We start from the raw sequence: 25,258 nt of genomic DNA, 5'->3' as shown, positions 1-25,258 counted from the left end.
TCTTAGCTACTGCTCCAGTACCAGACCTGTCTGTTCCCTGCCATGATAATAATGGACTAACCTTCTGAAGCAAGCCCCCACTTAAATACCTTGGTCATGGTGTCTCTTCAAAGCAATAGAACAGTAACTAAAACAGGTATGTATTCTTTTATATGTGGATGTTAGCTTTTAAGCCTTTGATAGGCATGTTACTATATGAATAATCACAGAGGTTAAGTATATAGTAAAGAACTGGAGGGGAGGGAAGACTCCCCCAAGGAAAATAGAATATAGAGAGAAACAGTAGGGAGAAGAATGGAACAGAATTAAATGGTGGGTGGAAGAAAGGGGGAGTAATGGAGGAAATACAGGGAAGGACAGCTAACACTAAGGCCATTTGAGGGGGTTGTATGGAAACCTACTACAGTAGAAGCTTCTTAAAATAGTATTCACTGTGCTAGAAGGCACTCCACACCCTACCAGAGAAAAAAGGTAAACACCAACCCAGCTACAAAGCCTTCAGTCTACAATGGTGGCCTGCCTGCACCAGACATTGGTACAATAGCCGCACAGATGGGGTTGGAGTAACCAACCACTAACTGATTAGATTTAGGGCCCACTCCATGAGGAGCAACCCATGCTTGACACTGTTTAGATGGCCAAGAACAGGAGACTGGATAGGCCCTGGATCTGACCAGATAGGCCATGGACCTAGGGGAAAACCAAATACTATTGCTCTGCTAAAGGAACAGCAATAAAATGTGCCCTAAGACTATTCTGCTGTACCCATACATCAGTGTCTCACTCAGCTATCATCAGAGAGGCTTTTTCCTGCAATGGATGCTAACTAATACAGAGACCCCTAGCTGGACAATGTGCAGAGAATGAGAGACCTTAGAATACTCAGTCCTAATTGGAATGTCTCCATCAAATCCCTCCCCTCAGGGCTCAGGGAACTCTGAGGAAGAGGAGGTACAAAGATTCTAGGAGCTGGAGGAGATGGATACCAAGGCAAGTGTCTTCCAGACACAACAGGATTGATGCAATCAAACTCACAAAGTCTGTGGCAGTGTACATAGGGTCTGCATAGATCCAACCAGATGGGGGCCCAGCACTGAGATGGGGAAATAGGCATGAGCTTTCCTCCCCAACGAAGAAACTATCTCCAACTCACCCCACTTGCAAAGCAAAACTTCGTTTCTCCAAGGGAGTCTCACTGGGGATACATCCACACTTAAGGCCCCGTGCCCAGCAGTAGTTAGCCAACACAAAACACGCTCAAAGGTATCTCTGGAGATTTTTTTTTTTGTCTCATATTACTTTGTTTGGGCTTTTCTTTAAAAACAAACAAACAAACAAAGAACAACAACAACAAAAATCCTTACTGGTTTTTTGCTTGTATATTAAGGTTTCCAATTTTGAATTTTTATGGGTTGTGTGTGTGTGTGTGTGTGTGTGTGTACATTTCTTGTGTTCTTTCTTAGTTTCTTTTGTTGTTGTTGTTAGTCCATTCATCTTGTTTTAGCCTTGTTTGTTTGTCTTTATTTTCCTGTTTGTTTTCTGAAGAGAGTGGGAAAGGAGCGGAGTTTGAAAGGTGGGGAGGACCCGGGAGAAAGCGAGTGAAAAGAAGGGAGGGGAGCCGTTATCGGAATATATTATATGAAAATCACTTTATTTTTGATTAAAAACTAAATTAATATATAAAGATGTAAAAAAAATGTGCTATAGACTTACCTACAGGGAAAATTCATGGAGGCATTTTCAGGGCCCCCAAACAACTCTAGCTCATGTCAGTTGTTGTAAAACTAGCCAGCACAGCAACCAGCTCTCCTGGGACCCTTTCTCGGTAGTCCCTGCTGGTTTTCACAGCGAGGCTCCAAAGGTGAATGAGGGAAATACTTCATATGTCAGTACCTTTTTTTGGTTTGTTTGTTCTGTTGTGTTTTGTTTTTAGACATCATCTGCCCTGGCGTTTGTATTTGCTATGTAGACCAAGCTGGGTCTCAAACTCACGGGTTCCTCCTTGTCTTAGGGTTTCTATTGCTGAGATGAAACACCATGACCAAAAAGCAAGTTGGGGAGGAAGAAATTATTTGGCTTACACTTCCATATTGCTGTTCACCACTAAAGGAAGTCAGAACAGGAATTCAAACAGAGCAGGATCTGGTGCAGAGGCTACGGAGGGGTTACCGGCTTACTCAGCCTGATTTCTTGTAGAACCCCAGATCACCAGCCCAGGGATGGCTCCACCCACAGTGGGCTGGGCCCTCCTCCACCAATCACTAGTTACAAAGATTCCTTAGGAGCTGGATCTCTTGGAAGCATGTTCTCAGTTTGCGGCTCTCTCCTTTAGATGCCTGCAGTTTGTGTCAGGTTGACATGAAAGTAACCAGCACACTTCTGCTTCTGCCTCCAGGTGCTCTCATCACAGATGTGAACTAACTTTAATTTGGGGTGGGGGGGAGGAGGTTGGTTTTTGAGACAGGGTTTCTCTGTGTAGCTTTGGCACCTTTCCTGGAACTCACTCTGTAGTCCAGGCTGGCCTCGAACTTACAGAGATCCTCTGCCTCTGCCTCCCGAGTGCTGGGATTAAAGGTGTGCTAAGTTTTTGTTTTTACATTTATCTTGTGTGTACTGTTGTGAGTGTGCAGCTGCGCATATATGATGATGCTGTGGCAGCCAGCTCAGGTCATCAGGCCTGGCAACCAACACCTTTACCCGCCGAGACATCTTGCCAGCCTTCTTCTCAATTTCTTGCATTCCATACTTAAAATGGCTTTAGAAGGCTTGGGGATGTAGTTCAGTGGTAGAGGGCTTACCTTAGGCTTCACCCTTAGGTGAAGCCTTCTGTCCCCATTCGGTTAAGACAACAGAAAGACGTGTTTTATGTAGTTACTTTTTAAGAAAACAAAACATGTGTGTATTAAAACACACAGGGCTGGCGAGGGGGCACACTGGGGAAAGGTGCTTGCCACCAAGCCTTGAGCTCCATCCAAGGAACCCACATGGTAGAACTGCCTCCCAATAAGTTGGCCTTTGATCTACACACATTTTAAGTAACTATAATAAAAAAAACCAAAACACACATTTGTGGGAGGTTTTGTTGTTTCTTTTAAAAAAATTATTAATTTTTATTTTATGTGCATTGGTATTTTGCCTGAATATATGTCTGTGTGAGGGTGTGGTAACTCCTGGAACTGAAGTAACAGTTTAGAGCTGCCATGTGGGTGCTGGGAATTGAACCTAGGTGCCCTGGAGGAGCAGCCAGTGCTCTTAACCACTAAGCCATCTCTCCAGCCCTTGTTGTTTCTTTTTTTAGGGTAGTGACAGTAAAAGAGAAACATACTTCTCTCGACCTATGTACCCATAAGATTTTCAATAATCGAGGAGGGAGGCACTACAGAATTCTTTTCCCTGCTTTCCAAGCGAGGACACTGAGGTTCAGGAAGACCAAGTGGGTGCGCACATCACCGCGGCCCCCACACACCCTCAGAAGAGCCGGTCACTCCCGCTCCTGAAGTTCTTTCTGCAAGTCCCAGGTTTTGATCAGGTGGCACTTCCGCTCGCTCCGCCCTCCGCTCCCAGTCACGAGTTGTCGTCAGGGCTCCGCCCCCTCGCCAGCTGATTGGGCAGCTCTCGTCCTCTGATTGGCTGTTCCTTTTGAGGCTCGCCAACCCAACCGGATATAGAAACAGGGCTTCCGCTCCCACCTTCTCCCTCCTCTCGCTCCTCCTCCAGTAGCTGCCGCTAGCACAGTGTCCGCTGCCGGGCGCGGTGTCGGCGGGTCGGTCGGTTGGCGTCGGCTTCGGTGTCGCTGCGGTTGAGTTGGGCCGTCATGGCTGAGCTGGATCCATTCGGCGCTCCCGCCGGTGCTCCCGGTGGCCCCGCGCTGGGGAACGGGGTGGCGGGCGCCGGCGAGGAAGACCCCGGCCGCGGCCTTCTTGGCGCAGCAGGAGAGTGAGATTGCGGGCATCGAGAACGACGAGGCCTTCGCCATCCTGGACGGCGGCGCCCCCGGGCCGCAGGCGCACGGCGAGCCGCCGGGGGGTCCGGGTGAGAGGGTGGCGGCGTTCGGGCGGGACCACTTGCGGGCACACTCGGGCCGGGGCGGGTCGGTGCGCTTCCGCGGGACCCGGGTTCCCGGCTGAAGCTGGAGATTACAGAGGAACTCAAAGAGGAAGCGAGACCCCGTCTGGGTCATGCACAGACCTCCGCTGCTGCAAGGCTGCGGGCGTCGGAGTGCCTGAGTGCAGCTGGGCCCGGGCGGAGGGAGCGCAGATGGCAGAGACTGTCAGGATCCGGGCCCGTTCAGTCCAACTTCACTAAGCACTGGGTGCGCTTGAAGCCTGGTCTCGGAAGCCACCGCATTGGCGCAGTTTGGCCGGACTTACAGACATGTCTGAGTCCACTCAGAAAGAACGGCTTATTGGGGAAAAGTGAGACTAATACAGTTTTTAAGACACACATGGGAACAAAAATGGCAACGTTAAGACATACAAAATGTTGGGTCGTGGGGAGGAAGAGAGGAAACTAGGGAGCTCAGAAAAGACAGTCTGGCCGTGGAGAAAGAAACTGGGCTAGAAGTATAGGTGTGACATTGCTGAGTGTGTGGAGGCTAGGACTCCTGGCGCTTTTCTTTGGAACAGCTCTGGAAGGAAGTATAGATTCAGGAAAAGCCTGGGTTAGTCCAGACCAACCGAAGAGGAAAAAAAGATGAATGTAAAGTGCAATGTGGGCCTTTCCGCAGCAGAACTCGAGCAAAAGGGGCTCGGGTAGGTTGACAGTTTGGCCTTTGAATGCTGTAATTTGTGTGATGCTTAGGATTGTGGTGTGTGAGCAAAGATGGAGTGGAAAAGACCCATTTGTTAGTATAAGGAAGTAGGAAACTCGCTAGAAAAATGACACAATGGCTTTTCATTTAAAAAAAAAAAAAGCTTGGCCTTGGGAGCATGCACTCAGGTGTTTGGGAGGGTGATGCCAGAGGTTCATCACCAGCTTGATTAACAGATCAAACCGTCACTCAAAAAATGCAATTTGAAAAGAAAATGGCCCTCCCTGAGCAAGTAGCAATATCTACGCTCTACACTCTGAGGCCCGGTCACAGGCACGGACAAACAGCATTGAGACAGTGAGTGTGGCAGACTTAGACTGTGGTGCACCAGATGGTGCTTTTGTGTAATTGAGGCACAGAAATCTCAAATTACCATCCTAAGCAAGCAGAATATTTTGGGACAGAGGTGCTCCTAGTTTGCAGCCTCTGTTTTGTTTGTGTGTGTGTCTGTGTTTTTTCCTTAAAAACAAAACACAGGACACTGCTATCTCCTAGACAAGGCAGCCCCAGCAGGAACTGGGAACTTGTGCTGTGCCCAGGTCTGCTGATTTTAAGTGGCAGGGGCTGTTTTCTTTGGGTGGTCTTTTGTATTTGCCTGAGAACATTTAAATTTTGCTTTTTGTCCCCATAACTTCCTTTCCTCGTTTAATAGGAAACTGAATTGTAGAGAGAGCTGTGACTTGGTTAAAAGGCTGAGCCTCAAGTTTACCCTGTCTTAGATTGTACTTCACTCTGTTGCAGATGTTTTAGCGTGGTGTGCTTGGGAGGAAGAAAAGCTTTGTGGGTGTTTTGGCCAGGCAAGAATTGGGAGGGGTAGGAGCCCTAGTTAGAAGACTGTATGATTCTACGGACAGTGGTGTTCAGTGTCAACACGTTTGGATCATTCAGCCGTCTCTGACCTATAGTAGACGTTTAACAAATAAATGGGCAAAAAGAGCCCTGTAGAGAACACACAGCTTTTGGGGGTAGGCAGTTTGGGAAATAAAAGGGGAGACTAGAGCCACACCATCGGGCCTTTTGTGCAGCAAAGGGAAGGAAAGGGGTGATTGCTGACTTAGTTCCTGGGAAAGACATTTTTATGAACTAAGCATTTAATGACTTAATGCCAGATCCTGACAGTGTGTTGAGGTTGGTAATAATGCAGTTTCAGCACTTCCTCTTGGGATTAGAGAACTTTCAGACGCAGTTGTGGTTGGGGTTTGGGGCTATCCTATGCTGCTGGAGTGTGAACTTAGGTAGGTTCTGTAATTACTATCACTGCCCAGCCTGCTGTCTTTTCTAGCAAAGGTGCATGATGTATACTGCGTGATGTTTCAGGATTCTGTTAATATGTAAAGTGCTTACTGGTGTGTAGAAAGTGATCAATGAAGTCTCATGGGAGAAGGAAGAAGAGGAGTTACTAGGCTCATAGGCTTTGGATATACTGAATAAATTGAGAGAGTAGGCAGGAGCTCTGTGAGACCTGAACTTGCTCCCTCTGGGGAAAATTCCTGCAGGAGATGAGCACAGGTGAAGGAGAAGGCTGGGCCAAGGTGTAAGTTTAGAAGGAGAGGTCCTGGGGGAGGCGGCCCAAGGCCAGGTGCTGGAAAGTTTTGGTGGTGGGGCCCCGCAGGAGAGGAATGCAGAAGGGACGAGGAACTAGAGTACTGCCTTCCTGACAAGTCCATTCTCGGAGGAGAGAGATGAATTTTATCGGTAGAAGTGGAAGAGCAAAGAGATTGTTGCGTTCAGTATTTAAATATACTGTACATTTACTGCATATATACATATTTACTGATGCCTCTGGACCATGGAATAAGTGCCAGCTAAGCTGAAGTGTGGACATATTTCAGATGAGAACTGATTACTGTGCAAGTTAAGCAGTGTCCTAAGGCAATAAGCTATTCACTGGCTCAACTAGGAGTCACCCCTAGGTCTGCTTGACTTCATACACTGATGAACGTAAGTTCAAGGTGTTTTGCTCTATGGAAACTTCACTGTGGCCCTTGGTGTTTTCTTTTCCTTTTTTGCAGGAGTGGTTGTTTGAGACAGGGTCTCTCTGTAGCCTGGGCTGTCCTGGAACTTGCTCTGTAGACCAGGCTGGCTGAACTCAAATCCACCTGCCTCTGCCTCCCAAGTCCTGAAATAAAAGGCCTGTGCTGTTGTTCCTGGCTCGGCCCTTGTTTCTTTTGGGACTTCTTAAGATACCTGAGAAAGTTTTCTTCTGGATCTTTGGAGTTGGCGTAGCTGTCCTAAATCAAGGGCCCTGCATATAATTTCTGTTGTTTTGTAGCAATAGATTGTCCTTTGACTTGGGCCATTTGATTCATGTAAGAATGTTAGACCAGAACTGGAGAGACAGCTCAGTGGTTAAGATCACTGGCTGCTCTTCCAAAGGCTCTGGATTCAGTTCCTAGCATCTGCATGGTAACTCCAGTTCATGAGGATCAGATTCCCTCTTCTGGCCTTCTGGCACTGCACACCTGGTCCACAGACACAATCAGGCAAAACACCCAGAGGCATAAACTAAGTCTTTAAAAAAGAATGTCAGAAGAATACTGTATCTAATAAAGAGCTCAGAGCATGTGCCAGAGGGTCGGGGTGAATCCTCAGACTTAAAGGACAGGACGCAAGTAGTTGATGAGGTATGGGGTGTGCATTGCTCTGGTTTTATGTATGGAGTAATGGCCCTGGGCTGGAGTCTATAACTGGACACTGTGTTAGCTGTAATATATAACCATACTGAAGGACTGGCCAGGCTAGCCACTGGGAGCTCTAGGATTTAAAACTATCTCGTTCTTCTACCTTACACAAAAATAAATTCCAGGTGAATTAGAGAGACATTTTTAAAGTACCAGAAGGCCAGAGAGATGGCTTAGTGGGTAAAAGGCCTCTGCTGTCAAACCTGATGGCCTAAATAAAGTATAATCATTTTTTTTTAAGTACCAGAAGAAAGATACTATTGTGGGATAGCCTGCAGCATAAAAGCCCATGCAGAAATCACAAGGGAAGAGTTGGAAACATTTACATACAAATTAAGCTGTAGTTCTAAGTATTAAATGTCATAAGCCAAATTGAAAAACGAAGTGGGATGTTGGTAGAGTGCTTGCCGAGTGTGCGTGAAGCCCTGGGTTCAATTCCCACTAGCATAGAAACTGAGTGTGGTGGCTCATATCTGTATTCCCAACACTTGGGAGGTGGAAGCCGAGTATTAGAAGTTTAAGGTCATTCTCAACAACATAATGTTTGAGGCTAGCCTGAGCTACAGTGAAAGCCTGTGTTAATTTTTTTTTTTAAAACTTAAAAAAGCTCCACAGAAACAAAATGGGGGCTTGGGCTTGGGCTCAGCTGGTAAAGTGCTTCTTGCACAAGCATGAGAACCTAAGTTCAGATCCCAAGTCCTCATGTAAGACCTGGCTGCTGTACTGCATGCCTGTAATCCCAGAGCCAGGAGGAGCCAAGCAGACCAGCCAGCAGACCCTGTCTCCAAAAATAAGGCTGGAGAGCAATTGGGAAGATAGCCCACAAGAACCTCTGACCTCCACATGCATGCACACTGCCCAGGTACACATAGGAGCCTGGGGAGGGAGGTGGACAAAATGGCGAAAATATTTGCAATATAATAGGATCACTAATAAAGAAAATATAGAGACCAGAAGACAGTAAAAGTAGGCAAATCTCAGTAGAGGGACAAAAGTGAAGTGTCAGCTATGTTATTACATCACAGGGAATAAGGACCTTCCCAGTAAGCCATACCCTGTGTCCCAGCATTTCTGTCACAAAGAATTTATCAGAGGGGTGTTTGGCTATGCCAGCCAAATACTTTTATTCACTGTTTAGTAAACTTTGTTAAAATTGAGGATGTAAAGCCGGGCGGTGGTGGCGCACGCCTTTAATCCCAGCACTCGGGAGGCAGAGGCAGGTGGATCTCTGTGAGTTCGAGGCCAGCCTGGGCTACCAAGTGAGTTCCAGGAAAGGCGCAAAGCTACACAGAAAAATCCTGTCTCGGAAAAAAAAAAAAAAAATTGAGGATGTATACCACCTACCTTTTAGTTTCTTGTTGTATGGGTTCAAACTCACTTGGGATTTGCCCAGGTTGGCCTCATAACCTTTGATCCTCCAGCCTCAGCCTCTGAGTGCTGGTACTAAGGCTACAGGCATGTATCACCATGCACAGTTCAATACACACACACACATATACACACTTACACTCACGCGTGTGTGTAGGTCAGAGGAAAGCTTACAGGAATCTTGTTTTCTCCTACAATTTTGATCACAGGGATTGGACTCAGGGTGTCAGGCAATTTTTAAAAAATATATGTGTATGAGTGTTTTGCCTGAGTATATGTTCCTGCACCACTAGGGTGCTGGTATCATGGACGCCAGAAGGAGGGTGTTGGACCCTTTGGAACTGGAGTTCCAGATGGTTGGAAGCTGCCATGTGGTGCTGGGAACCAAACCTGGGTCCTTCAGTGGAGCAGCCAGTGCTCTACCTCGCAGCCATACCCTCCCCCTTCATACCCTTCCCGACCAAACTGTTTTCCAATCGATCCCAGGGCCTCACCGAGGCATGGATGCTAGGCACGCTGTCTGCCACTGAGCTATCCTGTGTCCCTAGGATCACTTCTTCAAAGCTGTTAGTAACTCATAGTCTCTACAGCACACAATACAATATTCTGCTGTATAATCCTTAATCCTTTGGCCCTGCAGTTAGTTGCCCTGATTGACAGGCTGAAACCTTATGTCTTGCAGATGCTGTTGATGGAGTGATGAACGGTGAATATTACCAGGTACAGAGTATTCTAACTATATTAAACGATAATAAAGTAGAGTGTAATTCATGTGATTTGAATTAACTGACCTAAAAAGAGACCCCACTGCTGGTACATTATCTACCAAAGTAGAAAGTGGCATTGATAGGAAGAGCTTAAAAAAAGAAAAGAAAGGAAAAGAAAAGAAATATTCTTACTATGTTGCCCTGGCTAGCCTGTAACTTGCTGTGTAGACCAGGCTGCTTCTGCTCCTGAGTGCTGGGATTCAAAGTCTGAGCCACCATACTTTCATTTTGCTTTTCTAGGACAAGGTCATATTGTGTAGCCCATGTTGGCCTTGAACTCATGGCATTCCTCCTGCCTCAGTTTCCCAAGTATTTCGATTACAGGCGTAAACCACTGTGTTCAACTGAGAGCACTATTTTAAAGATTAAGTTTCAGTGTCTTTTTTTTCCTTCAAGAATTGATCCTTCATGATGATGATGATGATGATGATGATGATGATGATGATGATGGCGGCCAGTTTACACACTGTGCCATGTACCATGTCAGACACTATACAAGTCACTAGTGCTTTATTGTTTTTGTTTTTGTCTTTGAGACAAACAGAACCAGTGTGTGGCCCTGGCTGTCCTGGAATTCATTAGGTAGACCAGGCTAGGCCACCTCATCTCCCAGAACTGTGAGTGCTGGGATTCAGCACCAAGCCTGGCAGACACTAGAACTCTAATTCTCTTGTTGTCTTAGAGTGATAAGGTTAAGCTGGCCGCATAGTGTAATTCTCAGATCAGTTGGCAGCAATGAGGTTTAGTCAGCTTGTTAGTGGCTCTCAGTCTTACCCACACAGAAGTGTTCTTGTGCCCTCTGACTCACGGTTACCGCCTTCTATGCCTTCCCTGGGTTGACTGTAGTTGTGCATTTTCTTTTGGATTCTTTCTTAGAATTTACTGTTTGGTTAGATGGTATTGAATGACTTTCCTACATGATAAAATAGCATTCGAAGTCTTTGGCTCTAGGCTTGGCCTTGCTGTGTACTGTTTTGGAGATAACACATAATCTCTCTGTCAAGTGAATGAACAAGCTGAGAAGAGTCTCCTGATGTGCCCCTTACTCACACAACCTCAGTTTTCCTGTCACCCCACTCGTGTCCCGCTTACTGACAGATACAACTACGCTGCCTCCCTCATGAGAGTGCAAGGATTCACCACAGTAATGCTCGAAGCTCTGGTGGCTTGTAAGGGTCACCTGTTGCTTTGAGCAACCCTTTAACGTCTTATGACAGCTAGCTGTGTTGTGTGGCTTGAGGTTCTAACTTTTATGAAGAACATTCAGGAAGGCATTTGGGTAATGATGAGTATATTATTGTTTTGTGTTAGGAGAGTAATGGTCCAACAGACAGTTATGCAGCTATTTCAGAAGTGGATCGATTGCAGTCAGAGCCTGAAAGTATCCGTAAATGGAGAGAAGAGCAGACGGAGCGCTTGGAAGCCCTTGGTAAGGAATCCTGTTTTCCTTTGGGTGTCTGTTTCCAGTGCAGTGGTTGACCTGGGCTCTACTTTTATCCCATTTAAGCTTAGATTAGCCATAATGTCCTTGTCTGGTCTTTGGGGAGTTGTGTGTGTCAGTCTAAGGTCACAAGGCCACTGACGTGGCTGTGCTTCATCGTAGGCTGTTACATGAGAACACAGCAGTAGGAAGCCAGCTTCCCCAGGAAAAGCCCCGGACTCAAAGTGAAAGGCTGAGTTAGGATTTGATCTTCCTGTGTGGATACTTGGTTCAGCTCTTTCTCATTCTGTTAGCATCTGAAGGGAAACAGTGTTACCTCAAGCTGAGTGCTGTGTACAGGCTTTATGGAGACCTGAGGTAATGTCCTGTGAGTGACATTCACAGTTCGTTCATCATTGAAAGATAATCAAGTGTGAGGAAGTGTGGTGGTAGCTTGCCTGCCGTGGCTGCGATGACACAGTGTAAATCAGGGTAAAAGAGGAAGGTTTAATTTGGCTCACGGTTCAGAAACAGGCCACTGGCTCTACTACTGTCAGGTCTGGTAAGACAGAAACGGCATGACAGGGCGGACAGAGGAAATCTTTACCTCATGGCAGCTGGGAAACAGCCCGGGAGGCCAAGGACAACAGAGACCTTTAAAGACTGCACAGCCACCTCTTCAGGCGTTAGCTTTCACTCGTAACACCACCTCCCGGTGGTCCATTCAGTTGTGAATCCATCATGGATAGATCCAGTCGTTAGGTTAGATCTCTTGTGATCCAGTCACTTTCCAACAAATAACGCCATGAGCCTTTTTTTTTTTTAAGGTTCACAATTTATGTGTATGAATGTTTTGACTGCATGTGTGTCTGTGTACCACCTGTGTGTCTGGTGCTCGATGTGTAGACCAGGCTAGCCTGGAACTCAGAGATCTTGCTTGCCTCTGCCTACTGAGTGCTGAGATTAAAGGCCTGCACCATCACGCTCAGCTCTTAGATGATTTTCATTGTAGTTGTGTGTGTGTGTGTGTGTGTGTGTGTACTTCATTTATTTATTTTTAGATTTGTTTATTGTATTTTGTGTGCATAGTGGTTTGCTTACATGTGTGTATATGTACCATATGTGTGTCTGATGCCCTCAGAGGTCAGAAGAGGGTGTGAGATCCCTTGGAATTGGGATGGATGGGTGTGAGCCACCACATGGGTGCTATGAACCTAACATGGGTCTGCTGTAAGAGCAAGTGCTCTTAACTATTGAGACATCTCTCCAGTCCTGTGTGTATGCTTTTTTTTTTTTTTTTTTGTGGGTGGTGGGGCGGGGGTGGTTTGAGACAGGGTTTCTCTGTGTAGCCCTGGCTGTCCTGGAACTCACTCTGTAGACCAGGCTGGCCTTGAACTCACAGAGATCTGCCTGCCTCTGCCTCCTGAGTGCTGGGATTAAAGGCGTGCACCACCACCTCCACCTCTGTGTGTATGCTTTATAGAGCTATTTGCACATACTCCTTTTGTTTTGACTGATCTACTCTATCATACAGACTAACTTTTTTATTTTATAACTCTAGAAATATTGCGTTCTTCATGTGCCCACACTAGCAGTAGGTTTCTCCCAGAACACTGACCTAGTGAAAACATGACTTCTTATTTTTCAGATGGGGTAATTGACACCTGGAAATAGGAAAGAACTTGACCCAAATACCCTAACCAGTTAATGCCAGATCTTTTATCTTCAGCACAGTTTCAAAGATTTTAAAACAAAGAGTGACCCTGAATAGCAGTACCTGACTGTCCTTTATTCAGTGGAAATACTTGGTATCTACACTTTTGGCTAGTTTGGTCCTTGTTTCTAATAAAGTTGGTGCTGTGTATATGGCAGTACACAATATAGTAGCCTAGCCGCGGACCACATGTGGGTATTGAGGTGCTTGTGACTGGAATTCAGAAGCTCCGTTCTGGTAAGCTTACCTCCAGGGCAGTGTGTGGCTGGAGGCTGCTGTGTTGGGAAGTGCAGCTGGAGGGGATGAAAACAGGCTGCCAGGTGTCTTAGCAGCCGTGGTCTCTGCTGCTTGGTTTTTGTGTCTGTACTGGAGGCTTGGAGGCAGAGTCTGTCTTCACAGACAGAATGTTTTGGTGGTAGGAAATTTCTTTTTTAAAAAAATTATCAAGTTTGTATGTTGAACTATTTGAAGAGTTTTCTTAATTCAACTTAAGAGGTCTTCCCCCACCTCCACCACAGAGCCTCACAGGGTAGCCATGCTTGGCCTGACATGTGTTGTATAAACCAGCCTGGCTCTAAATTATGATCCTCCTGAGTGCTGAGGTCACAGGTGTGCATTGCCACTCCAGCTCAAGGCGGCTTCCTGAGGGAAGTCAAACATTTGGTCTTGTATTCAGTCAGATTGTCCCCAGATCAGGGGCTTCTGCAGTTTCACCCCTTTCTCTGCAAGAGCTGTTAAAATAGAGGACCGACGATGGCCGCCGCGGAGCTGGTGGCTGTGTTCTCAAATTATATATATATACGCGCTGGCTGTGTGATACGCACCTGTTATCCTAGCGCTGGAGAGACAGACAAGTTTGAGGCCAGTCTGAGCTGTATAGCAAGTTACTGTCCATTTTGGGTTACCTAATGAGACTCTGAAAAGAGAAAGACAGCCTTTTTTTAAAAAGACAGAGTCTCTCTTTTATGTATCTCTTGTATCTCTGGCTGTCCTGGAATTTGCTTTGTAGGCCAGGCTGGCCTCAAACTTACAGAGATCTGCTTGTCTCTGCTTCCTAAGTGCTGGGATTAAAGCTGTGTACCACCATGCCCAATCCTAACAAAAAATAAATGTTTTTATTCATTTTACATACCATACCAACCACAGATCCCCTCTCATCCTTCCTCCCGCTCCCCCTCCTCCCCACATAGCCCCACACCATCCTTCATCCCTTCCTCCAAAAGTGTAAGTTCTCCCGTGGAGGGGACAGCAAAGCCTGGTACATTCAGTTGAGGCAGGACCCAGCCCCTCCCCTCCCCCTTGCCTCAAGGGTGAGCAACCATAGGCAATGGGATCCAGAAAGCCAGCTCGTGCACCAGGGATAGGTCCTGATCACATGGCCAGCTGCACAACTGTCTCTGTGTGCACAGGGTCTAGTCCGGTCCCATGCAGGTTCCACCACTGTCGGTCTAAAGTTCATGAGTTCCTTTTGAGTTTGGTTCAGTTTTCTCCGTAGGTTTCCCCATCATGATCTCGATGCCCCTTGTTCATAGAATCCCTCTTCCATCTCTTCAACTGGACTCGCGGAGCTCGGCCTGGTGTTTGGCCGTGGCTCTCTGCATCTGCTTCCATCATTTACTGGATGAAGGCTCTATGATAACAGTTAGGGTATTCACCAGTCTGATTACCAGGGTAGGCCAGCTCAGGCACCCTCACCACTATTGCTAGTAGTCTAAGCTGGGGTTATCCTTGTGGATTCCTGGGAGTTTGACTAGCACCAGGTTTCTCCCTATTCCCATGATGTCTTCCTCTATCAAGGTATCTCTTTCATTGCTCTCCCACATGAAAATAATTTTAATGATCATTAGAATACATAGAAAGGATATACTCTAATCCAAGAGCACTTAATTTTTTTTTTTAAATTTTCCTTGTGTGTGTGTGTGTGGTGAATGCACACACTTGCTATGATGTGCATGTGGAGGTCACAGGATAGCTTCAAGGAGTTGGCTCTTCCCTGTGAGGATCCAGAGATTGAACTTGGGTCAACAGGCTTGCACAGCGAGTGCTTTTACCCACTGAGCCACCTTGCCAGCCCAAAAAGGGCTTTTGGGGAGTAATTCAACTTTGCATCTAGGTTTGGTAGTAGTTTTTCAGTTCCTTGAAGCTCACATGGCTTCATCAACTTCCAGAAACTGATAACAGTATAGTTTATCCTCTGTTCTATGTGTGCTGTGGACAGACCATCAGAAGATCTCTGGCTGTGTGTGTGTGTGTCTTTTTTTTTTTTTTTTTTTTTGGTTTTTTGAGACAGGGTTTCTCTGTAGTTTTGCGCCTTTCCTGGAACTCACTTTGTAGACCAGGCTGGCCTCGAACTCACAGAGATCCTCCTGCCTCTGCCTCCCGAGTGCTGGGATTAAAGGCGTGCGCCACCATCGCCCGGTATGTGTGTGTGTCTTTAGTGGAAGCTCCAACTAAATGAGTCTCCCGCAAATGCTAGGCCATCTTCTGAGGAGTTAATAGCCAAATGAAGACCTGATCATTGAAACTTGGGGATGACAGCCAGATGCAGCCTTGTGCTGATTGTTACTGCATTTCTTACAAGGGTCATAAAAATGCCAGGGAATGCTTTCTTTTTCTTCAGATCATTACTTGGTGCCTCCCTGCTTTCTACTCTCCTTCTCCAAGATACTGACTACAGCTTGGGCTCTTGCTCTGGACTTTGAGAGCTCTCTGGATTACGGTAGATGGTCACATCATGTGATTATTTCCAGGCTTGCATAATGAAGTAAGTCAAGTGCGAGCTTGAGAGCAGACTAGGTCTTTGCTCTGCCCCCTGGCTGTGGCAAGTGCACTCAGCTTTCCGAGGTGATTTTTTTGTTTTTGTTTTGTTTTTGTCTTCCCCTCACTGCTGACAATGGACCTAGAATTTATGTTCTTGGAAGTATTGTACAGATTGAGATGCATGTACAACCTGCTGGAGAGGATGTCCCTAAGAACGTGTGTGACTGTTAGAGTGAGTTCAAGTGCCGAGTGCACCACTAGCTGTGATAATACTTCTCTCACCTTGTGACAGACGGTCATCAACTAAACATTTTAGGAAAACCACATTTAATCTTAGGAAATTTCACATTGGGACTGGAAGGATGGCTCAGTGGTTAAGAGCACTTGTTTTCAGTTCCCAGCACCTACATGGTAGCTCGGAATCGCCTGTAACTCCGTCTCCAGGTTCTCATGCCTTCTGGCCTCTGGGCACCTGCGTTCTCACACGCACACACACACACATGCACACACATGAACAAAACTAAAAAACCTAGAGAAAAGACATTTCCTGTTGGAGAATCCAGGCTAACAAACCTGCATGTGTGGCTCTTCTCACTGTAGTGTCTTGAAGCTTTTGGGTAACTGTTAATAGTGACCCTGTGTCCTCCCCCCACACCCACCCACACCCACCCAGTTCCTCCATTCCTGCTTTCTTTCACAGCTGGCTCTGTTACAAACTAACCGGGCCCTGAGCTGGAGGAGGTATTTTGTGGTTCTGTAGCCTAGCATTCTCTGATTCTCGAGTCATTTCTACCTCTGCTGATTTTCCTGTTAGTTTCCTGCCTCATGCAAATGTTTCCACCATGTTTATAATTAGGAGAGTAAATTTGTGTTTTATAAAAACATGACTGATTACTGTGGGTTTGCGAGAAGAGCAGAAGATACTGTTCAGTTGGGAGAGTGTTTGCCCAGCATGCAGTCCTGAGGCTAGTCCCTAGCACAGCACAAAATTGGGCACAGTTGTACATGTCTGTAGTCTAGACATTCCACCGGGAAGTGGAATCAGGAGAACCAGAAGTTCAGGGTCCCCCTGGGCTATATGAAATGCTGGCTCAAAAAGAAAAACATTGTATGTATGCCTGTGCTGGTGCATGTGTGAAGTTCTTGTAGTGAGTGGCCAGTGGAACTGGAATTACAGGTGGTTGTGAGCCACCGTGTGATATGGGTGCTGGAAATGGAACCTGGTCCCCTGGAAGAGCAGAGCAGAGCCATCTCTCTATCATTTCCCCAGCATAGACGTACACATACATTCCCATACTTAGGTAAATTCAGTAAGACCAAAATATTACATGTTGAAATGAACTCAAGTGTTTCTTTCCCTCAGTTGTATTCTTTTCTCTCCCTTAAAAGATGCCAATTCTCGAAAGCAAGAAGCAGAGTGGAAAGAGAAAGCAATAAAGGAGCTGGAAGAATGGTATGCGAGACAGGATGAGCAGCTACAGAAAACAAAAGCAAACAACAGGTCAGTCCACTGGGCTTCTCGGAGACTGAATCCAGTCCATTTGCCAGCACACAGTCTAGGTTCTTGGCTGTGCCTGCCTTCGTATGAAAGAAAGGCTTTGGCCGATTCGGAAGAAACGGCTAGAAACAGAGGCTGCAAGTCTCCTGGGTCTTACGAGCATAATTCAGCCTGAATTGAGTGTGGCTCTTAAACTGGGCTTGGTTTCATCAGCTATAATGGTGTGATCTGGGGAAGTAGCGCTGGAGAACTCTGAGATGAAAGGTCAGTTGCAGAGTCTCATTACTTTGGAGACAATTACAGACTAACTTCTGCCGCATTCCCTAAATGTAGCCCTGCCCTCCTAAAGAGGCTTCGTGAGGGTCCTTAGCATGGGCATGCTCTGTAATTAGGTACTTCAGGATGTTCCAACATGGACTACAGATTAAGGGTTCTCTGGCTACTACCTGTGCTTAAGGACTTGAGTTGGTTTCCTAAAAATGGTGTTTTCAGAATACAGTTTTCCCTTCCTGAAAGTTAATAGTGTAGGGAGAAAACACTCCTTTTCCTGTTATTACCAAGCAGTAGCTGTCGTAGGTACTCATTTCTTAGGAGCCCTTCCTTGGAATATCTTCCTTCCTGGAGGTAGCCTAGGGAGATACTTGAAGTATAGCTCCCTGCAGGCACGGCAGATTAGCTTACTTTGTGCTGGATTCAGAGCCAGCCACCTTTTACTGAATAGGAGGCACGTCACTCATTTTATTGTTTAAAAAAACAGAAACAAAACCCAAGGCAGACTAGGCTAGGGCCTGAAGTTGGTTTCTATGGGTTGGGTCTGGTGCTGCTTTTTGGGCAGCTCTTAGATGGAAATCTGTCAGAAAAATGTAGCTAACCCCGTCACCAGCCATCTGATGCTGCTGTGAGGCGGCTGTGGCAGGCAGGAGAGATGGGCTCTTTCACGGCAGTCCTTTGAAACCCTTTGAGGCCAGGCCCAGGCCTCCTAACCTCGTCATTTCTCTGAGGGCTACACTCTAGAACAGTGCCTTCAGGTTCCAGGTGAAGTTCTGGGTCAAGAAGGGTGGAAACTACCGTCTAGTCAGGTTTAGTCGCCAGGGCGAGAGCTGCCACCCAGCTGCCCTGTATTTCTGCGGTGCCGGGGGAAGTGCCCGCAGTGCCAGGCCTCGCTGTTCCCTGCCTCCTGGAGATGATTCCCCTCTAGGTTCAGGTCTGGAGCTGTAGTAGAGAAGGTTGCTGTGCTGTGGTGACATTCCCCAGGAGACGCTGCCTCAGCAGTTGATCTGCTCTGAAGTACTTGGGCCCAATGCACTGACTCTTCCTGCACCAGGTCCTCACGCTTCAGCACCTTGACGAATAGATTTTCAGACTTAATGATGAATATATTGGGAACAGAACTAACTGTCTTTGCCTACTCCCTTTATCTAAAGGGATACTCCATGTCTGTTGTAGGCACTTAACCTTAGAGGTTGGGGTTCTGAGCTTGTAGCCAGACTGTAGTACTTTACTTGTCTTGGAATTGTAGACTATTGAATTGCCTGATCCTCTCAAGTTCCAGAGAAAAGATTTCTCATGAAGTGTTAACATAACGCTGTTACAAACCAGCTCCCATGCCTTGTAAAACCTGCTCACAGGCTTGCATAAAGCAGGAGGTATGCTCGCCAGCCATCCCCACAGTCCTAGGACAGAAGATTGGTTTTTCCTTCTTTAGTCTAGTAGTTTTGTTTTGTTTTGATTTGAGTTTTTATTGAGATGGTCTCTTTATGTCGTCTGGGCTGTCCTGGAGCTCACCATAGTGAGCTGGTGGCTGGCCTCCAACTCACAGAGATCCGCCTGCTTCTGTCTCTGGAGTGCGGGGATTGCCGCCACCGGGCTTCCAGTCATTCTTCAGAAGGTCAGAGGATGGTGGTTAGGCATTGCAGATCATTTGAAGGGCTAGGAATGGAGCTCAGTGGTAGGGAGAGAGAGCACTGGCTAACATACGCAAGGCCCCGTGTTCAGACCGCAGCACCAGAGTGAAGGAGGGGCGGAGATGAAGCCATTTGTGGTGCCACACTACCACAATCCCACACTCGGAAGGCTGAGACAGAAATGAATGTTCAAGGCTAGCCTGGGATGCACAGACCTTGTCTCAAAAAACACCTCACCAAGACATTGGGAGCAAGTCCAGGCCCAGTCCTGCAGACTGGGGTATGGAAGAGTCAGCAGACAGGAGGGTCTGTTCCCATGTTGACGGTACTGTGTTGTCAATGCCAAACTGCATGTCCCTTTATCCCGAGTCATTCAGTAGTCAGAACAGCGGTAGTCTCCTGCAGTTCATTCGGGGAGGACAACCCTACAACTCCCTTCCTAGGCAAGAAGGGAAGCATCCTCCAGGTTAGAGGTCTCTTACTTTGGGCCTTCCAGTTCTACTACAGCCTGAAAACATTTGAGGAACCTAATTATTTTTAGCAGTGGTAGACTTCTTTTTCCCATGTCCACTGTGGAGCTATTTATAGAATGAAGTTCTGAGTTGTTATTTTAGGCCCATGGAGCTTGTCCTGTGGTCAGGCATTCCTCTCCCCCTTTCCCAGGCTTCCCTGAGCTCTGACGGTCGCTGATTCCAGATCCGCCTTACGCCGCCCGCCGGGAGAAGAACAAGCCGGTGGGGTGCCTGTGTGTGCTCTGTGTAGTTGTTTGGCCTTCAGAGGACCTGCCTGTCAGTGACCAGCCCTTTAGTTTTGGGCCTAGTTGCAAAAAGGCAGAGCCAGACATAGAAGCCTGTGTTGTCAAGTGATGCCTTGGAGCATTAAAGCTTTATTCTCCTCCAGTTGGAGCGAGGCAGAGTTGAGATGGATTAGGCTAAACCCTCGTGTAAACTAAAAGGATTAGTGTACAGACTGCCTGCCCTGTGCCTCTCACTTACTCACAGCAGCCGGATCCCTGCTGAGTCACTGAGTCACAGCCAGCCCGCTCCTTCTGCTTTCTTTAAATTTCCACAAATACCTTCTGTATAGAGAAGTAGCAAAGAGTTAAAAGGTATGTGTGCATTTTAAAAGTAAACTGAAACTCCACTGAAGGTGTAGTTAGTCAGTAGCGATTGCATAGGATCTGTGAGGCCCTGAGCTTGATCCACAGTGGATGTGATGGAGCATACTCATAATCCCAGCATTCCTAGGATTGGGGATATGGAGGCAGGAGGATCAGAATTTCAAGGTCATCTTCATCTACTTATCAAGTTTAAGTCCAACCTGGGCTACCTGAAACCCTGTATCAAAATGAACTAAACTAAAAATGTAAGTTACTAGAATTTACCTTCAGATAAATGTGTGCTTCAGTTAATGAGTGAGCATGGTTGTCCTTGAAAAATGACCCAGCCAGTTACTGCTGCCTCACTCTTGGGAAGCCAAGGCAGGGGGATTGCAAGTGAGTTCTTGGCTAGCCAGGACTACAGTGTGAGACCCTGTCTCAAAAAACCAGGCATTTCCAGTGTTTCATCCTAAAACAAGCTGGCAGAGGCTGAGACTTGTGTTATTTGCAGTATGCCTTCTGGACACCTTGTCTCCCCAGTTAGTCCAGATTCTGTCATTTGATACACTTCCACCTGGGCATACGTAGAAAGACTTGGTGAAGTTCAGGGTTTTAAGCTACACTTTGTCAAAGCCAGCCGAGACTGACATAGGTGTTTAGAAACTGTCCTGGTTTCCTGAGCAGAACAGAAGCCTGGGGCCAGAGTCCACACTAGCTTCCACCTCACTAGACCAGCCGCTTTGATCTCGAAGACTGACGGTTTGCAACAGGCACAGGCAGCTTATTCCACCAAGCGAGTGTTGGGAGGCAGTGACTGGGACCGAGATTGGGGATTAAATCTTTGGGATTGCTCATCTGTTGCTTGGCAGTATTCATACCCAGTGGCACTTACTGAGGCTGGCAGAAAGGCAGCTTGCCATCCTGAGCTTGGAAACGACTTTAATTTATAGTAAGTAAAATATATGTACTACAAGCCACACTGTTACTGCTGTAGCTGGTACATCCAGGTCTTCATCTCAGAGCCGCAGTCACCTTACCCTTGGAGTAGAGCGAGAACACTGGCGGAATAGGTGGTAATGGTTGAGGTGTGTGCCATCACACGGAACCCATAATTTGCTGGTAAGGCCCAAAACTGAAGCTGGAGCGCTCTCTTGTGGAGAGCCCATGAAGGCCAGCTTCCAAGATGCCTCTGCACTGGAGTGTCCACCGCTGGAAACCCCCCTGGGGTTAGAATGGAGCCTTGGGAGCAGCAACCCAGGGCGCTGTCACACCTCTATTGTGGATTTTAGATGTTTCTGCTTCTCAATGTTTTCTCTTTTTTCCTGCCTGCTTGCCTGCCTTTTGGACTTCTTGCTGTCTAGGGTGGCAGATGAAGCTTTCTACAAACAACCCTTCGCTGACGTGATTGGTTATGTGTATGTTGCAAAACTAATTCATTTTCTTGTTTTGATTCTTTTTGTTTAGAGTTAATGCTCCTTTTTGTCACAAGTTGCTTTGCTTTTTAAAGTATTTCACATTGGCTCTGTGGGGCTGCTTGACAGTTGATAAGCTAGATATGACCATTGCTAATCTTGCAGAATTATCACTCCACACATTCCCTGGTGACCATTTGCATACTTGGGATCCTGGAGGGAAGCAAGCTTTCAAAACATGGTCCTTCGTGAGCTGTCTGGGAAGGGTCTGGGGCTTGGATGGCTCCGACCTCTTGTGGTTGCCGCCACTGGTACTGTTCCAGGCCCTGTTGCCTGCCTGTCTGCCTAAGATGGGAAGGCGGGTCTCCCACATGGAGAGGTGATGACCAAAGATGTTAGGAGCCCATGGACAACAGCTCCATATCGGGGAGTTTGGGACAGAGAGGGGGTGCTCTGCCGTGTCAGTTCTTGATCCTTAAAGAATATGAGGTGAGTGTTGCTCACTCAGGCCAAGTGGGTATCTGTCACTGGTTTTCTCTGGCCTTAGATAGCAGAAATTGCTCATTTAGTGGTTAGCTTCTGGTGCCCTGTTTCCTACCCTAGCATACATGCCCCTGCTGTGAGGTTAAGATAGTCAAAAGTGTCCAATAAGAACTTCTTCATTTTTCCCCCCAGAAAACTATGTTTCCTGGAAAAGCTTTTTTTGTTTTTAATAGGGATCCTTGTTAATGAAAACAGTATTGCTGAGGACTTGGGAATAGTCCTCACTGATTTCCTTTTTACAGCAGAATTAGGGATAAAAACAGCATCCACTTGTGAAGGTGGGTGGTGGCCGGAGAGCCTCGTCAGGCCCATGACCCTGAGATGGCCACCTCATTAGAAGACAGAACGGGATGAGTTTGCAGGAAGACTTGTGAAATGCTGGACTTACAGGTGGTGTTTGATTTGACTTTACACTCTGGAGTAGAAATGGAGACTGGAAAGGTTGAGTCTGGGTTTGCTGGACAGCAGGGTGGCCCAGCAAAGCCAGCTGCACGTTCCCAGGCATAGGTAGAGCGGCAAGGGCATGTCTAGCTTACTGACCATCTGCATTGAGCTCATTCTCATTTTCTATATCTGACTTAAAGTTTCTCCTTGTTTCTTTTCTTCTCTTCACCTTTAAGCACAAACATAAACCATCCTTGCTACAGCCTAGAACAGTTAAGTAAACCTTTCTCACTGCCCTAACTGTGTGTGCCATGAAGTCGCAGTGTTGTCGTGGCTCTGGGCTTCAGCAGTGTTGCCACGGTCATCCCTGGGATGGTCCACCCTGTCCCCACAGACCAGTCATCTCCATTGCTTTTGCTTTGCCCGTGATGCTTGTTGGAGTAGATGACATACATGTGTCTTCCCACTTCTACCACTGTCCTTTGGGCGTGTGCTCCTGCCAGGCAGGCCCCACTGTGGGTGGGCTGATCGTGATGTGAAAGAATGTTGGAGTGGTATCCTGCCAAAAAGCAGCTCATGTTGGCTCTCCTGCCAGGGTACTCCCTGAGTGGCACCAGGCACCTGGCTGGAGAGAAAATGGCAGACTTTTGGCTGAACTGGTGAACGTCCTAACAAACCCCTTCCAGAATGGCTTTAGTTTCTAGTGCCTGCTTAGCATGGGAGCTTGGTCTTGAATGCCTTTTGCTCTGCCCTGTTTCTCTCCAGCCTTAGGAGTAAGTTTCAGGCTCTTGGGCAATGACCCAAGGGCTTTTTAGAAGTCTCACTTTCCTTGAACCTCAGGGTAGCACAGCACAAGCTACTCTGCAAGCCCCTGATCAGCCTGCTGCTTTGCTCTTGTGCAGAAAAGCAGTGCATGGGTGGCCAAGGACGTGCTTTCTCAGGCTCTGATGAGGCAAAGACAGCCATAGGGACGGACTGAGCCCTGAACCAAACACCTGTATTCCACCATTTCATACAGCAGCCTGGCTACCTGTACTGAGGAGAGCTGGCCACGTGTCTGTCCGCCCCTGCTTCTGACCTGAGCCAGGGCCTGATACATTCATGCCCGAGTCAAAAGAGACAATCACTTATTTTGTAGTGAGTTGTAGCAAGGCAGCCACCAGATTGCTCAAAGGTTTTTTACGGTAAACCAACATACTTTGTTATTGCTTCCAGGGCAGCAGAAGAAGCCTTTGTAAACGACATCGATGAGTCATCCCCGGGCACTGAATGGGAGCGGGTGGCCCGCCTGTGTGACTTTAACCCCAAGTCCAGCAAACAGGCCAAAGATGTCTCTCGCATGCGCTCAGTCCTCATCTCCCTGAAGCAGGCCCCCCTGGTGCATTGAAGAGCTACCCTGTGGAAACACTACGTCTGCAATATCTTAATCCTACTCAGTGAGGCTGTTCACGTAATTGGATTAATTATGTTGAGTTCTTTTGGACCAAACCTTTGTCTTTAGAGTTGATCATTGTTTGTGATTGCATGTTTCCTTCAACTGTGTTCTCCCTGGCATTCAGAGAAGAGAGGGGAGGAGGAGGAGGAGGGGAGGGATGCTCCCGACAGTAGCCTCAACCCATGCTTTTGTGCATTATTCTGAGAATAAATTTCTGTTTCAAACATTATACATGAAGCATCTTTATTGATCTCGAAATGGTGCTGCAGCGTGGGGGCTGGCTTAAAGGGGTGAGAGTGGGGCTGAGAAGGCACAGCCATTGAGCATCCAACCCTCCTTAAACTATGGTAACTCCAAATTTCTGGTGTTTGGGGGGTAGAATGGGAGTACTGGAGAATGAACCTAGGGACTTAGGTGTACTAGGTAAGCATGCTACCAAAGCCCCATCAACACCCCTTTTTTACTTTTTGAGGTGGGGTCCAATTTAAGAACGTTTAAAGGCCCCTCCATAATGCCTTACTCCTCTCCCCTGGATTCCCATGACCTTAGAACAGCTTGGTTTGGGTACCATCTACATGCCATTGTTGACCCTAGAACAGCTTGGTTTGGTTACCGTCTACATGCCATTGTTGACCCTAGAACAGCTTGGTTTGGGTACCATCTACATGCCATTGTTGACCCTAGAACAGCTTGGTTTGGGTACCATCTACATGCCATTGTTGACCCTAGAACAGCTTGGTTTGGGTACCGTCTACATGCCATTGTCTGGGTTTCTTGAAGGCAGTGTGACAGTTCTCATCTGAAATTGTCCAGATGAGAAACTTAGAGGACAGAAGTGATGGCGTGTGAGTCCCAAGGCTAGATTGTAAAGGGCAACACAGCTTATGGCTGATGTGTTCAAATTTTCTACCTGGTAACCCTGGGCCACTACGTGAAAAGCTCTAATGCTGTGGAGCCACCGTGCAGCAAGGAAACCCAAGTTCAGCTAGAGACCACCCAGGAGACCCCTTAAGGAAGAACAGTGCTTTGTCTCAGCTCTAGCTACTAACTACAAGTGCAGGACTTTGGGGCCAGACCTGCTGAGCAAAGCCCTTCCCAACGGCTGATCTACGGACAACATAGATGGGGTTACTGCTGCTTGGAATCCTTTGCGTCTTTCTTTGGTTACACAGCATTTATAATTATTTAACCACATGTAGCTTCATAAGAGGAAGAAATGAGGGAACAGGCTGGCCACGAGGCACAGGCCTTTCATCCCCGGACTTGGGAAGCAGAGGAAGGTTGATCTCCTGAGTTCGAGGCCAACCTGGTCTACATAGTGAGTTACAGGCCCACCAAGGCTGCACAATGAGACCCTGCCTTAAAAAAAAAAAAAAGTAGTAGTAGTAATTGGTCCAGGGTGATTCAGTGTGTGTTCAACATTTAGTTTTGAGCTTCCTTCTTGGGACTACCTTTTCTCTGTC

At 47.1% G+C, this 25,258-nt stretch overlaps 1 protein-coding gene across 1 annotated transcript; it reads left to right on the top strand.

Moving 5' to 3' along the window:
- Positions 1-3,687: 3,687 nt before the first annotated feature.
- On the top strand, positions 3,688-24,024 carry Clta (clathrin light chain A). The gene is given in 7 exon segments (XM_052718599.1): positions 3,688-3,904; positions 3,906-4,032; positions 9,542-9,579; positions 10,938-11,055; positions 16,910-17,021; positions 21,383-21,436; positions 23,576-24,024. Coding segments are annotated over 7 exon segments (711 nt in total). The 5' UTR covers positions 3,688-3,814; the 3' UTR covers positions 23,748-24,024.
- The last annotated feature ends 1,234 nt before the right edge of the window (positions 24,025-25,258 follow it).

This window comes from Peromyscus californicus, unplaced genomic scaffold, assembly GCF_007827085.1.
Source record: "Peromyscus californicus insignis strain IS unplaced genomic scaffold, ASM782708v3 Scaffold_5__1_contigs__length_169319896, whole genome shotgun sequence".
In the NCBI taxonomy this organism is placed as follows: Eukaryota; Metazoa; Chordata; class Mammalia; order Rodentia; family Cricetidae; genus Peromyscus; species Peromyscus californicus.
This window is presented reverse-complemented; position numbering and strand designations above follow the sequence as displayed.